The sequence below is a fragment of the Epinephelus fuscoguttatus genome, linkage group LG6, assembly GCF_011397635.1.
Source record: "Epinephelus fuscoguttatus linkage group LG6, E.fuscoguttatus.final_Chr_v1".
In the NCBI taxonomy this organism is placed as follows: domain Eukaryota; kingdom Metazoa; phylum Chordata; class Actinopteri; order Perciformes; family Serranidae; genus Epinephelus; species Epinephelus fuscoguttatus.
In genome coordinates this window covers 8,829,422-8,841,686 of record NC_064757.1, presented here as the reverse complement: position 1 = coordinate 8,841,686, position 12,265 = coordinate 8,829,422, and the positions used below count along the sequence as shown (strand labels likewise).

Here is a 12,265-nt window from a genome sequence, read left to right as displayed (position 1 = left end):
TACACACGGACAATTATTTTTCTAAAATGAGTGGAAGTTATTTGATCTGGAAAAGCCCAAGTCTTAATAAGTAGAATACAATAGTTAAAGTAATTATGTATTGAAAATAAAGTAATAATAGTCAGGTGTGTTTATTTTGGATTGACTTTACAATAGACCCTACCTCCTGTCTGAAGGCCTTCCTGAATCCCGTCATTGGCGTTGGAGCAAAGTCTCTGCCGGGCACACAGCTCACCACAACAGGCAACCCTCCAGCACAGGTCTCATTGGACTTCAGTGATGAAGCCTGGCCCAGTTTACAGCTGGACAAATGGGCTTCATTGCCAGTGCAGTTCACAGAATAGTCCCAGTATGTGGGCTTTCTCCGGCGAGCAAACATCCTGGACAGATGGAGGAAAAGGAAAGGAGACCAATTAAACTTTGATCAGCTGAGAGTTGTTGTTTTTTTCAATATTGTACATCAGACACAGGATTTTTTTTTAGATGTTTTATTCATCTTAAATGTCCTTGATTACAAATAAAATTATAACCGCACCATATAGTTCTACAGTCTTTAAGGAGGCTTTCACATCAGAAACCCAGGCCTGTATCAAAATACACTTGACCCCAAAGTCTAGTTCGTTTGATTAGTGTGAACACTGTGTACCATGTTCAGGCACAGAAGAGGGTGGTCTCAAGTATGGTTCATGTGTACTCGTTAGGACTGGGCAATATGAAGAAAATCAAATATCACAATATTTTTGACCACATACCTTGATATTGATTTTATAACAAACTTGGAGGGGTTTACTATTGGCGCTTTTACAAAATATTTACACAGGTATCACGATATTAGGTCTCATATCACGACATCAATATAATATATATAATATATATATTGCCCAGACTGCTATTCACACGACTAGCCGTGTTGCAAAGGCATCTCTCAACACCGCCGGTCTCCTTTAAAAAATCTGCATATGCTCACAGTAGGTGCCTATCTCATCCTCTGAGCTGCACACCCATGGGGGATAAAGCAGGAGGGCAGGCGAGGGGGTTGCTCTTCATATTGTCTCCACAATATCAAGAACTTGGGATCTTGCAACTGGCACTCTTTTCTAAACTGTACTCGTGTATGTTACGACCCCTAACATGAAAATGCCTCAGCTAATTGTTATGTTTTCAAGGTTTGAACTTTAACAGTGAGTTCAGTGCCGTCTAACTCATCCTTGCTTTCAGCAGCAGCTGTTCTGGGGAAAAGAAAAACAACAAAAAAAAAAAACGATGCACTAGTGGTATGCAACTTTCCCAGCTTGGCTATAGACACAGACAAAGTTAGCTGCTAGCTCGCTAAAGAGCGAGATATTTCTCTCAGCAGTTGGTGGATACCAAAAACAGAGCTAAAAAAGAGTAAATATTGGATTAATGTCTGCTGGATGTGTAAATAGGCAGTTACTTTGTACATTAGCACAACAACAACTTCTGAGGCCATATGTCAATCAAGTGTGTGATGTTGATCTTGTAATGGAGTTCTGTGACCAAGTGGCAAAAAAGAGATTAAAGCACATGATGGTTTAGGTCTGTACTGTTTTCTCAATTCAGTTTAGTCTATGTTTTTATTTCAGACCAAGTACCCTGATATTTGTGAGTGTGTGAAAAAATTCTGATTTCATTAACTTGCTAACAGGCACCTCATCAGGGGACCTGCAGTTGAATTTGTGGACCTGCTGTTTGAGAAACACATGACATTTATCAAAATTTGGAGTGAAATTATTACACCTATCACAATGCTTTAACTTGGCACCATAAAACTAGACAAGGGCAATGACATTAGCACATTGTATAATTAGAAGCAAAACTGAAAGGTTAGCTAACAGCTGGAGAGTTCACAGTCATCCGTATGAACTTGAACAAACTGGGGTTAATGACTCTTTCAGGCCTGCTGGGGTGCTAATGTCTTTCTCTCCATTTATTAGTGAGCCCATATTATGTATTTAATGAGTGTCATTTGCAGAATGGTGTATCCTGTCCTTGTGTCCCATGTCTGAGGTGTACGTGAGAAATGGGATTAGAATGGGACAGGCAGCATTTGTTTTTCATTTGGGAGCTGGCGAGAGGGACGCTGCAGACTGGAAGCTCTCCAGAACTAATGTTCTAAGCCGCAGCCAGTGGACTGGCTCCACTATCTCCTCAGATGAAATCTGAACACAGCCGTGATGCATATCAGTGCTGTTCACATGGAGTGATGATTGAATAAACTGGTGGTCCTGAGGCTGTGAAAGTTGACTTCTCACCAAAATCCCTTAACCTATCTTAAAATATGATGACACACTCATACCAAAGTTGTGTTTTTCAGTACCCTTGATAAACCTAAATGTCACTGTTACACTACCAACTTTCTGCTTGAAATGAATGATAATGCACATTAATGTGGGCCTTTACATGCAGGAGAACTTCAACAGTTTTTACATATCAGTGTACATTTTTTGTCAAGGCTTTTCCTACTCCTGTGCCTGTGAAAATGGTTGTATAGTGTCTTACGTGACTCTGAAGGAACTCAAATGACACCACTTGAGTCAGCTCCGCTTGGGGACTGCAAATCTATTACACAAAACCCTCAGCTGCAAACTTGGGTATGGATTTTGAAAGACACGGTTTTACCAGGCAGGAAAAGTTTGATAATTTAATCCATAGTGTTGCGTATGGTAGGTGCAGCAGTGTTTAGGAACTTGACCCATAATAAGGACAAGGGTGGAGCAGAGTTTTAGTTTTTTTCATCCCATTACTTTAATGTTTTGGGGGTTGGCTTGTTTGCTGTCTTACAGGGAGTAAAATTTGAGGCTGATGCCAATGTGACATCAGTTAGACATTAAACTCTTACATCAGACAGACATTAAATTTTAACTAGAATGAAAATCGGGTTGACAATATTTTCAATGTCTAACAATGTTGGATTTTCACATTGTGTGGACTTTAAAATTACAGCATTCTGCAGCTTCTCCATACCTTACCACTGAATGTCATTACTCTACATCGAGATGAAATTAGTATAAGATGTTTGGAAAATGCTGACTTTGGTTACTTGACAACACAACTTAAAACCAGTATTACCAACATCATCTGCATTAGACATTGTCCTGACATTGGATTTCGGTCATTCCACGTCACATCCTAAATTCAACATATTATCAACATCATGATGTTGGTGGCCAGCTGGGGTTGATATCGATTTTGTCTCAGTCCTTGTCATGTTAGCTTAGTGCAATTTGCAGCTTGCCTCCGCCACAAGGGGAGGAATATGCATACCTGCCAACTCTGAGACCTCAAAAAATAGGGAGGATTTAAAAACCAAAGCAGGGGGCTGCAGTTGCCCCCCAGAAAAATTGGAGTTTCAGAATCTTTGTTTGGTGCATTCTGGTGACTTTTAAAGAATGGAAATAACAACAGTATTGCAACAGCCTTTTTTTTTGTTAAATACTTTTAATTTGGTTTAGAGTTTTGATTCAGGGCCCTGGTACTCAAGCTGAGTGCCAAGAGGAGGGAGGGGGGGGCAGGCTGTAGGCTTGTCCAGGCCAGCTGTCACCCCTGGCCCTCACCCACCTGGATCCTGAATGCCTAAGCAAGGCGGAACGGCAGGCTCATGGTCTCTTGAGGACCACTGGATACCTGCCGCAGCAGAGGAGGGCAAGCCAGGTCCAGGGAGCCAGGGAGAATTTGGACCCTTTGAGGAAACCAAATCAAATCAAAAACGGAAGTCTCCCAGGAGAAATGGGAAGGTTGGTAAGTATGGGAACATGTCTGCCTGTAACTCCAAAGTTATCTTGCTCATATGTTGTGTCTTTTTAGCTGACTTGCTAACATAAATTCAAGAATCGCCTCATTGTCAGCAGTTCCAAGGTGCTAAACTAGGGATTAAAGGTCAGTAAATCCCTCCATTTGTAGTTTAGCTACTTTAAAAAGCACAACATCCTGTTTTCTATTTCTATGGGTGTTTAATACAGAAGTGAGAGGTGTGAGTGTGTTCACTTGTTGTTTTTAGAGACACCATTGACAGAACTGGCTTTCAATATTAAAAGTAATTTAATTGGTTATCTAAATTGCTCCGTCTGCATTTCTTAAATTACAATTCTGACTCTTTGACTTTCTCTCCGTATTTCACAAGTGTCCCACCTTCATGGATCATCACTGTAAATAATAATAAAAATTAGTAACATAAAAACCACTTGAATAATATTCTGGGTACTATGCTTGTATTTTTGTGGCATGAAACTGAAAATGTCTAACTAAATAATTATCAATAATAATTAATCATTTAATTTAAATCCAGCATTCTTCAAGTGACTGGATAAAGCTGAGCTACACAGGAGCATCCGCACAGAAGTTCACTCAGGATTATGAAGCTGCGGCAGCTCTTGGCTCTGTGTCATCGCTGTTTCAAACGACAGTCTGTAATAACACACGTTTCATGGGGCCGAAGCGGGAGCAGACTGACACGCAGATGGAAAGTTAGGGAACCGTCGTGCTCCTCTGTGGTTACCTAACGCGAAGGAAACTTCCAGCTCAGGCACAGACGCTAAATTCAAGGTTAACATAAGTGCTGGATGTTTTATGGCAGGCCTTGATTAACCTGTGGCTATTTGGCTGCAAGCTTCCTCACGTAAGCAAGATTTAGATCCCTCAGTAGTGGCTCATGCCTTACGACAGCTTTCTGGAATGCACTAATGTTGGAGATACAGGAGTCAGGTTGGCTTTAAAGGTATAAGGGCCAGTGATGTCAAGCATTTGATCCACACATTGGAACATGTACCATTTGGGGTTATTCCAATGTATTTTAACCCTTTAACAGCAACTTTTGGTGGTAGTGTTCTTAAATCTTAAGCAATGGACTATGTGATGATTAGTTTTTACAGATTTATTACACTGTTGGGCTGCTACAAGGTATGGAGACTCCATATTTTGAAAGGTTCAGTTGTGTGTTTTACTGTGAATTGAGCCAGGATTAATGACCACAAACTAGTTGTTTATGGGAGGTTTAGTGTTAGGTCCTGACGGCAGAACAGATGGTGGTAAAAGGTTAACAGTGTATATTCTATAAAAAAACTGATTTAAGTCAGGGCCTTGATGAGCTGACAAAAAAGTTTTAGGTTTTGAATGTCAGCTTGAGGTCGGAAAAGTAACCCACCATGGAGTCAAATTATTTCCACTACGGAACTTGACATCTCTCAGTAGAATTCAAATGTCAGGTGAAACGTTTAGTTTCAGTGAACTGACATGAGGCCCTTACAGGACAGGCTGCAAACCAAGACTGCATTACAAAATATGCCACGTAGGCAGCCACCGCTGGGTCCCAGACATCCAACCCCCAGAGCACCCAAAAGCCCCAGGTTCTTTTAGTAGTATCCTCAGACAAAATGGAGTTCAACAACTTTTGTTTTAGTTGATATGGTCAAAACACCCAAGTGAAAACATGCACTGGTCAGTTTTGAGATTTTGGGCAATTTTGCTTCCAAAACATGTGTATATTCAGACAAGTGGAAAGAAAATGTCCAAAATACACATTAAGGTGTTTATTTTAGTTTTCTTTGCATATTTAAACATACAATTTTAATAAAACTTGTAATTCAAAAAAAATAATTCATCTCATGTAAGTTATCAACAGGGGATGTCATGGAGAGATCTATTAGTTTAAATTTTGCCTGGATACAGCGTAGGAGGAGGAACCCTGTTCCTATTCCTATGCAGGTTGCTCAGTGGCACACAAAGCCAAAAAAGCTCCATTTCCCAGGTACGAAATTACCCGGATCTTCTGCATCGTGGGGCCCAAAGAGCAGGCGCACCAGAGATTTCCATGGGCCAAGTGGCTACCTTCTGGTTTAGCCCTCTGCTAAATTTAATGGGGATAAAATGATTTAACTGTGCGGCTCCTGTAGATTTTCGAAATGTTATCGCACTGAAAGGAACAAATCCTGATAGTGAAACAAGTGATTTCACAGGAGTTGCGATGCTCAAAAAAATGTATCCACTGATTCATGACTCTTTTGCGATGTAATCTATGGGAAGAAGTGTTTTTGGGTTCCATGGCATCACATAAGGGTCACACACTTTGGCCACTATGTCAGATTGGCTTCAAAGTCCAGCACTGTTCCTGGGAGTTTGGGGGAAACCCCCACTCTACAGTTCCTCTCAGCTCTTTGAGACATTTAAGCTTACATTTATTTAGTTATCATTTATATTTAAACACCTTTAGGCTCATCATATGGATTTCATGGCCCTGTGACTTTACCAGTTTAGTTCAGTCTCACTGCTCTCATCAAGTTCTAATAAACCCACTGAACACTACCGTCTCAGCACCAAACAGCAGATAGATAAGGTTAGAGACAAGTTGGTGAATACAGTAGAGCATGTAGCAACTAAAGAGCTAGGCATTTTCCTCAAGAGTTGGTGGAGACCAAAAACAGAGCTAAAAGGAGGGTGAATATACTTCTAGGACATTCATCCGATGGACAGAATGTCGTTTTCACATACTCTAATAAGTATTCAGTCTCTGCTTCAAGTAGGTGTTTAAACTGACACTGTTTAACCAATGACAGATACATTAATAATTACAAGTAATGTTTTACACCTGTACATTGAAAGTAAAGCCAAAACCAGACTATACTTTTATGGTTTTTACTTGTGTGGGGCTGCTACAGACGCTGGACAGTACTGTAACTGAGCAGAGGCTTGGAATAATATATTCCTCATAATCATAAAAAGTAAAGTGTATTGAAGAATAAACATCAGTACTCAGTATTTCTCAACAGGTTAAAATGAGCAGCCCAAACTACTCAGAGTTGAATTGAAAACTCTGATTTGGGTACAACCTTGGTTTTTGCATCCATGTCAGGCGCAGAGGGTGACTGGATAACATGTAATTACCAATTTGAGGGTGTGGTAAAGACATAGGGAAGAACAGATCAGAGCTGACAATCTGTCACCTCCCTAGACACACATTAGCCAACAAAACGCCCACTGACTCACAGCAAAATAGTGGGCCGCGCTGTTGCCAAATACCTTATAATACCATGAATTTCTGTGAATCCAATCCTAAACCCTCCTCTGCTCTTTGAATTACCCAGGACCACACATACAGTAGTGGAATACTCACTTGTAAACTCTGGCATTGTACTTCCTCTCCCCGGGGAAGCCAAACATGCCACAGATGACTCTGCCATTAAGCTGGGTCCACTCTGTGTTACAAATCTGCTTCCATTTTCCACCATCCTTGACCTCCACATAGCCCTCTGTTACAGGGATCCGCTTTCGGTATGATGACAGGATGGCTCGTATACGCACGTCCTCCACTTGAATGTCGAGGCTCTGAAAAAAATGAGAATGTACACTAATGTCAAGAAACACAATATAGAACTCAATTTTTCTACCAACAAATTCTGCCTGTTTATCTGACTGACATGTCATTTGGCACAGAAACTATGTACATGTGTTTATATGTAATTCACCTCCCAACATGTATTTGTTCCATTTCTGTATAGCTGATGAACTATGTTCATCTGAGAAATATATTAGATTTGCACAAGGGCCATGAAGAGTCCTGGGTTTTCATTTTCTGGCTTGGAGGACCTCTGCATTCTGATGCAATTTGAAAAGGCTATACATCTCTCGAGAAGCAGCATTTCCTGTGTAACATAACATGCAATCTAAGACCCTGAGCCCCAGGTTCAGACTGCAGCCACTGCCGCTCAGCTTTGTGTGCACTGCTTATAAATCTTCTCCAGATTGCTCAAACATTTTTACAGCAAATCACCTTCTTAAAGCTTAACACCATGACCGGCTGCCCTGCAACTGTTTTTGGCTAAAGTATCAAAGGGTTTCCACGGTAACACGTACAACACATTTTAGTGTGTCACTGGAAAACATCTGTGAGTAAAGGAAAAATGCACAAAAACAGCATTGTGAGTACACGTGCTGCACGAGGCAATTAAGAGACTGCCTTTTTTTTCTTCCAGACGCCTTCTACAACATCATCAACCACAGACTTGAGCAGTACAGGCCCTGGACAGTCCCATACTATTGAGACAGAACACCAGAGGTTATTTTGTGTTGGTGTCCTTAAAGGTTTTACTTTCACTAGACCTGTTGCTCGACAAAGAGTAACCCAGAATTCAACAGGGTTCAATTGTGGGGTTTTTTTTTTTAATTTTTAAATAAACAATCGATCAAATTAATACATTTAATGTGAGTGAGGAGTGACTTGTATTGACATACCCGCAGACAATTCTGCAGTTCCTCTTTCTTCTGTTGGGATTTTAAGCATCTTTTAGCTGGGTGTTTTGTTTTGTTTTTCTATGGCACACAACTTTGTTGCTGGGTTCACTGTTGCTACTGTTAATATTCCCGTTCCTTGCACCAAAAAGTGTTTGTTTCCAGCATAACAGCTCTAATAACCTCTACCTTTCCAACCAAGCCTGTCATGGTAATTAGCAAAAAGTGTAGAGGTCCTGTCCATATATCATACGACAGGGCTATTCAACTATATAGTTCAGGGGGCACATTTTCTGAGTCCACAGTTGGTGATTGCTGGAACAGTGGATTAACTAACTAAATGACTAAGAAGACTAATTAAGACAGTTTTGGTGAGTTTTACTTTGTTTCTGTTGAGTTTGAATGAATTGTGTTTTCGGATGAGTTAACAAGGCAGTTAAGCTAGTCTTCAACCCTGTTTTGACCAAACACTCTTGGTATGTTACCTTTGGAACAAAAACTAACGCTTCAGACAAAGTACCTAGACCCTAGGTCTGTTTAGCGTTTCCATCACAAACAGTACTCTTACATGTATATGTGGGCGGGGCTGTTGCCACTCACTGCTCCGTCCAGCACTCACTCTATTTCCTCATCACCGGTGACACAGAAGGAAGTCTGCACCCCGTTTATCGTCCACGGAACGGGGTTGCACACTGACATTTTCAGAACAAAATAGAGCAGGCTGGATGAGAGTCTCTCTCCATGGGATATTTAAAAGTAGCAGGTTTGTGCATTTAATTTTTCTCAGGCAAGCCCAGGGGTATAGGGTTGCCAAAGCCCCCAGGTACAACGCTTTGTAATGCTTTTTTCTTCTCCAAGTAAGGATTAGAATATATGCAGTTCACATAATCTGGCTGAAATTAATATATATTTTTAAATGCTTGAAGATACACTTATTTCTAAAACTGTATGTCATCCAAGAGAGACAATAAAAACTAATGGAATGGTCAAATTTGCAATATATTGTTATTTAGTAAGACTGAAAAAGCTGGCAGAACTTAAGGAACTCACCAAAACCATTGTACAAAATCTTCTGCCATCCACCACCTCCACTACACATGACAGGGCTGGAGGTCACAGTTTTTGCAAACTGCCAGTCTACATTCATTACATTTAATGTAACCTTTACATATCTACATTTTAAAAATTCAACACAGCAACATGTGTACGGCCTTTAGCGTTTCAGCTGCTACAAGTCCACAATTGAAAAAAAAAAAAAGAAAAACAGTGGTGGCTTACAGTTAATTACAAGCATGTGCTTAGGTGTTGGTATGGAGCCTTGTGTCACTCAACATGGTCCATGGTCACATGGGCCCCTGTCTCACCTAGTGGTGCACACGGCTGCAGCGTTGGCATAAAATGTTTTTTATTAATGTAATTATTCCAGATATACATGGATGATTTTGGTTTCAATGTTTCATTCAGTATCTTTATCAATTCAACAGTTTTCCAACTTGGCTTGAAATCTTAATAGACCAATTAAATATGAAGTGTTTATCAGTGTAATCATGGAAGAGTCCTCTGAGCATCTAAGCAAAACTCAGTCAGTGGCCTGTTAGCTCTGAGCCTTTCCTCTCAGACTTTTTTTCAGGGATTAAATAAACATTTTCCTCTCCAGTAGACCAAACCCACATTCTTGTGCTACGTGACAGTGCAGGCTGAGGGGAGGGAGTTCAGTCTGGCTGGGGGGGAATAGGTTGCTTCACTCAACAGATGGGCCAGTACACTCCCTCTCATATATAGCCACGAAGAACCTAGACATCAAAAAATGAGAAAGCAGGGTTTCCTAAATTGGCATTTGCCTTGAGGGAAGGGCAGAGGCCACCAAAGTGAAAGGTACAAATCAGCAGTCTTTCTACCCTCTGCTATTTTCTCCCAGAGATAACCACATTAATCATTTTGGTCAGAGCCAACGAGCTCTGGACTGCAGAGGATATAAAACTGTATAAAGACTGAAATCATGGAACATGATAATGACTGGAAATGTGGTGATGATGACCTTGTCTGGATTTAGTGGATATACAGTACATGACTCGGTGGTAGACGTGCAAAAGAACAAGTCTGAGCCGAACATTGAGAGTTGAGTTAGTCCAGACTGACTAAACATTAAACCCAAAAGGACAAAGAGGTGCTGACAAACATTCCTGTGGGCATGTTGGTGCTGAAATATCAAGATTGAATGTCTGATAAACAGAAACAAAATACTCTATCCTCTACCTCGAACAGATTGATCCTAAACCTTGGTGAGATAAACAACATCTACGTCAAACCCTTATCTGTGGATATAGAGAACTTATATAACATAAGCTACTTAGTTTATCTCAGGACCCAACATGTTCCTTGGTTGCCCCCCTTCCCCTTCTGTTTAGAGTTCAGACTGTCCTCACATGGACAAAAAAGAAGTGATTTCTAACATGTGAGTCTTGTTTCGGCACACTCTATGGAAGGCGGCCTTTCCTGAGTCTTTGCTTGTCCAGGAGGAAAAGTGGCACAGATGGAAAAGTCATTAGTGGGATGAGCTGTACAGGAGAGGTGAAGAGGCCTCAATCTGTTCCAGCTCAGCTGATTCACAGAGGCTTCAAGGTTGTGATAGATGTTTTTCTGTTTCATATGCTCCTTTATTACTTCAAGACTTAATTCCTTGTTTTGGAATATCACTACACTCTGGTCATGTAATTAAAGGCGAAGGGTCATTTGGGGGCAAGTGGGGCAATGCCTGACCTGCTGGCAGCAGACACAAATGTGTTTTCTGTGGTACTGAGTAACTTGTTGGTGAAGATTCTCAGTCATCCAGGTCATGGTAATCGTAAGTGCTAATATCGTAGGCAACTGGACTTGCTCGCGTTTCTTTAAGACATTTCGCCTCTCATCCAAGAAGCTTCTTCAGTTCTAAATGACTGGTACGAAGTTGCAAGCTATAAACCCTGTGTGGGTGGGGACCCTTGCAGAGTCATAGGGGTCAAGTAAGCTCTTAGACTTAAACACAAGCAAGTCCAGTTGCCTACAATATTAGCACTTAGGATATTGAGTAACTTATGAATAAAAGGATCCTTGGGGTGTTTAACACTATTCTATGAACTAAGATCAGTGGCTGTATAGAATTGTTTTAAAATGATGTTTTAACTGCGCTTGGCCCCACGTTCACACTGGCAAGTACCCTGTGTGTTGGGAAAACAACAAATGCATGCCCAAAGCCCTTGGTAATAAAAAAACGGATGGCACAAATTTGATGTCAAGTGGGGCTGATTGCCTGTTGCCCCGCTGCAAATTGATTGGCTATTTGCCAAGTACTGTCATTTTCATTTGTTTGTAGTTGGCAGAATTTAGCACTTCTTTTAAAGAAAATGTTACGCCAGTCACCATGAACAAGTCTGCTTTTTGAATAAAAACTTAGAATAATACTAAAATGATAATTCAGCTTTTTTGAAGCAGGGTTTTATGAGGTACTTATTCATAGTCAATGTATTACCTGCAGTAGATGGTGATCAGCATGGCCCAGTTTAGAGAAGCAGGCTGGAGTCAGACACTGAAGCTAAACAACTGTTGTGGATGGGGTCCACTATAAATCATATTTTACCCCCCCTAAAAAAGGTCCCACCTAACACAATCAATATCAGTTTAAGTGTATGCTATATTGAGTATTTTCCTATTTTATTTTGAGTATCTTCACTGCTTTACCTCGCCATCCGACAACAATGTCCAACAGAGAACTATACCAATCTCTTCAAAGCCAGACTTTATTGAGAAAAACAGTGATTTATCATGCCTGAACACAGGAACTGCTGGTCTACCTGCCTGGATCAGTTATTTTGTGTTACTGTGTGACTTTGGTCAACCAGCAGCTTCTGTGTTCAGCCTGCCAAAATGACTGTTTTTATCAATGGAGTCTAGTGACTTTAAAGAGAGCATACATGAGAAACTGAAGCCGTTAATGGCTTCCCCTGTTAGAACCAAGTGTCTGACAGAAAGAAAAAACAGTGAAAAT

General features: G+C 40.7%; 1 protein-coding gene across 1 annotated transcript in view; it reads right to left on the bottom strand.

Moving 5' to 3' along the window:
- loxl2b (lysyl oxidase-like 2b) overlaps positions 1–12,265 on the bottom strand; it is a 58,757-nt gene that overhangs the window by 22,585 nt on the left and 23,907 nt on the right. The window contains exons 4-5 of the mRNA XM_049578353.1: positions 7,127–7,338; positions 164–380 (exon numbers count right to left, since the gene is read on the bottom strand). Of these exons, the coding sequence (XP_049434310.1) occupies positions 164–380; positions 7,127–7,338 (429 nt within the window). The remainder of the gene's footprint in view (positions 1–163; positions 381–7,126; positions 7,339–12,265) is intronic.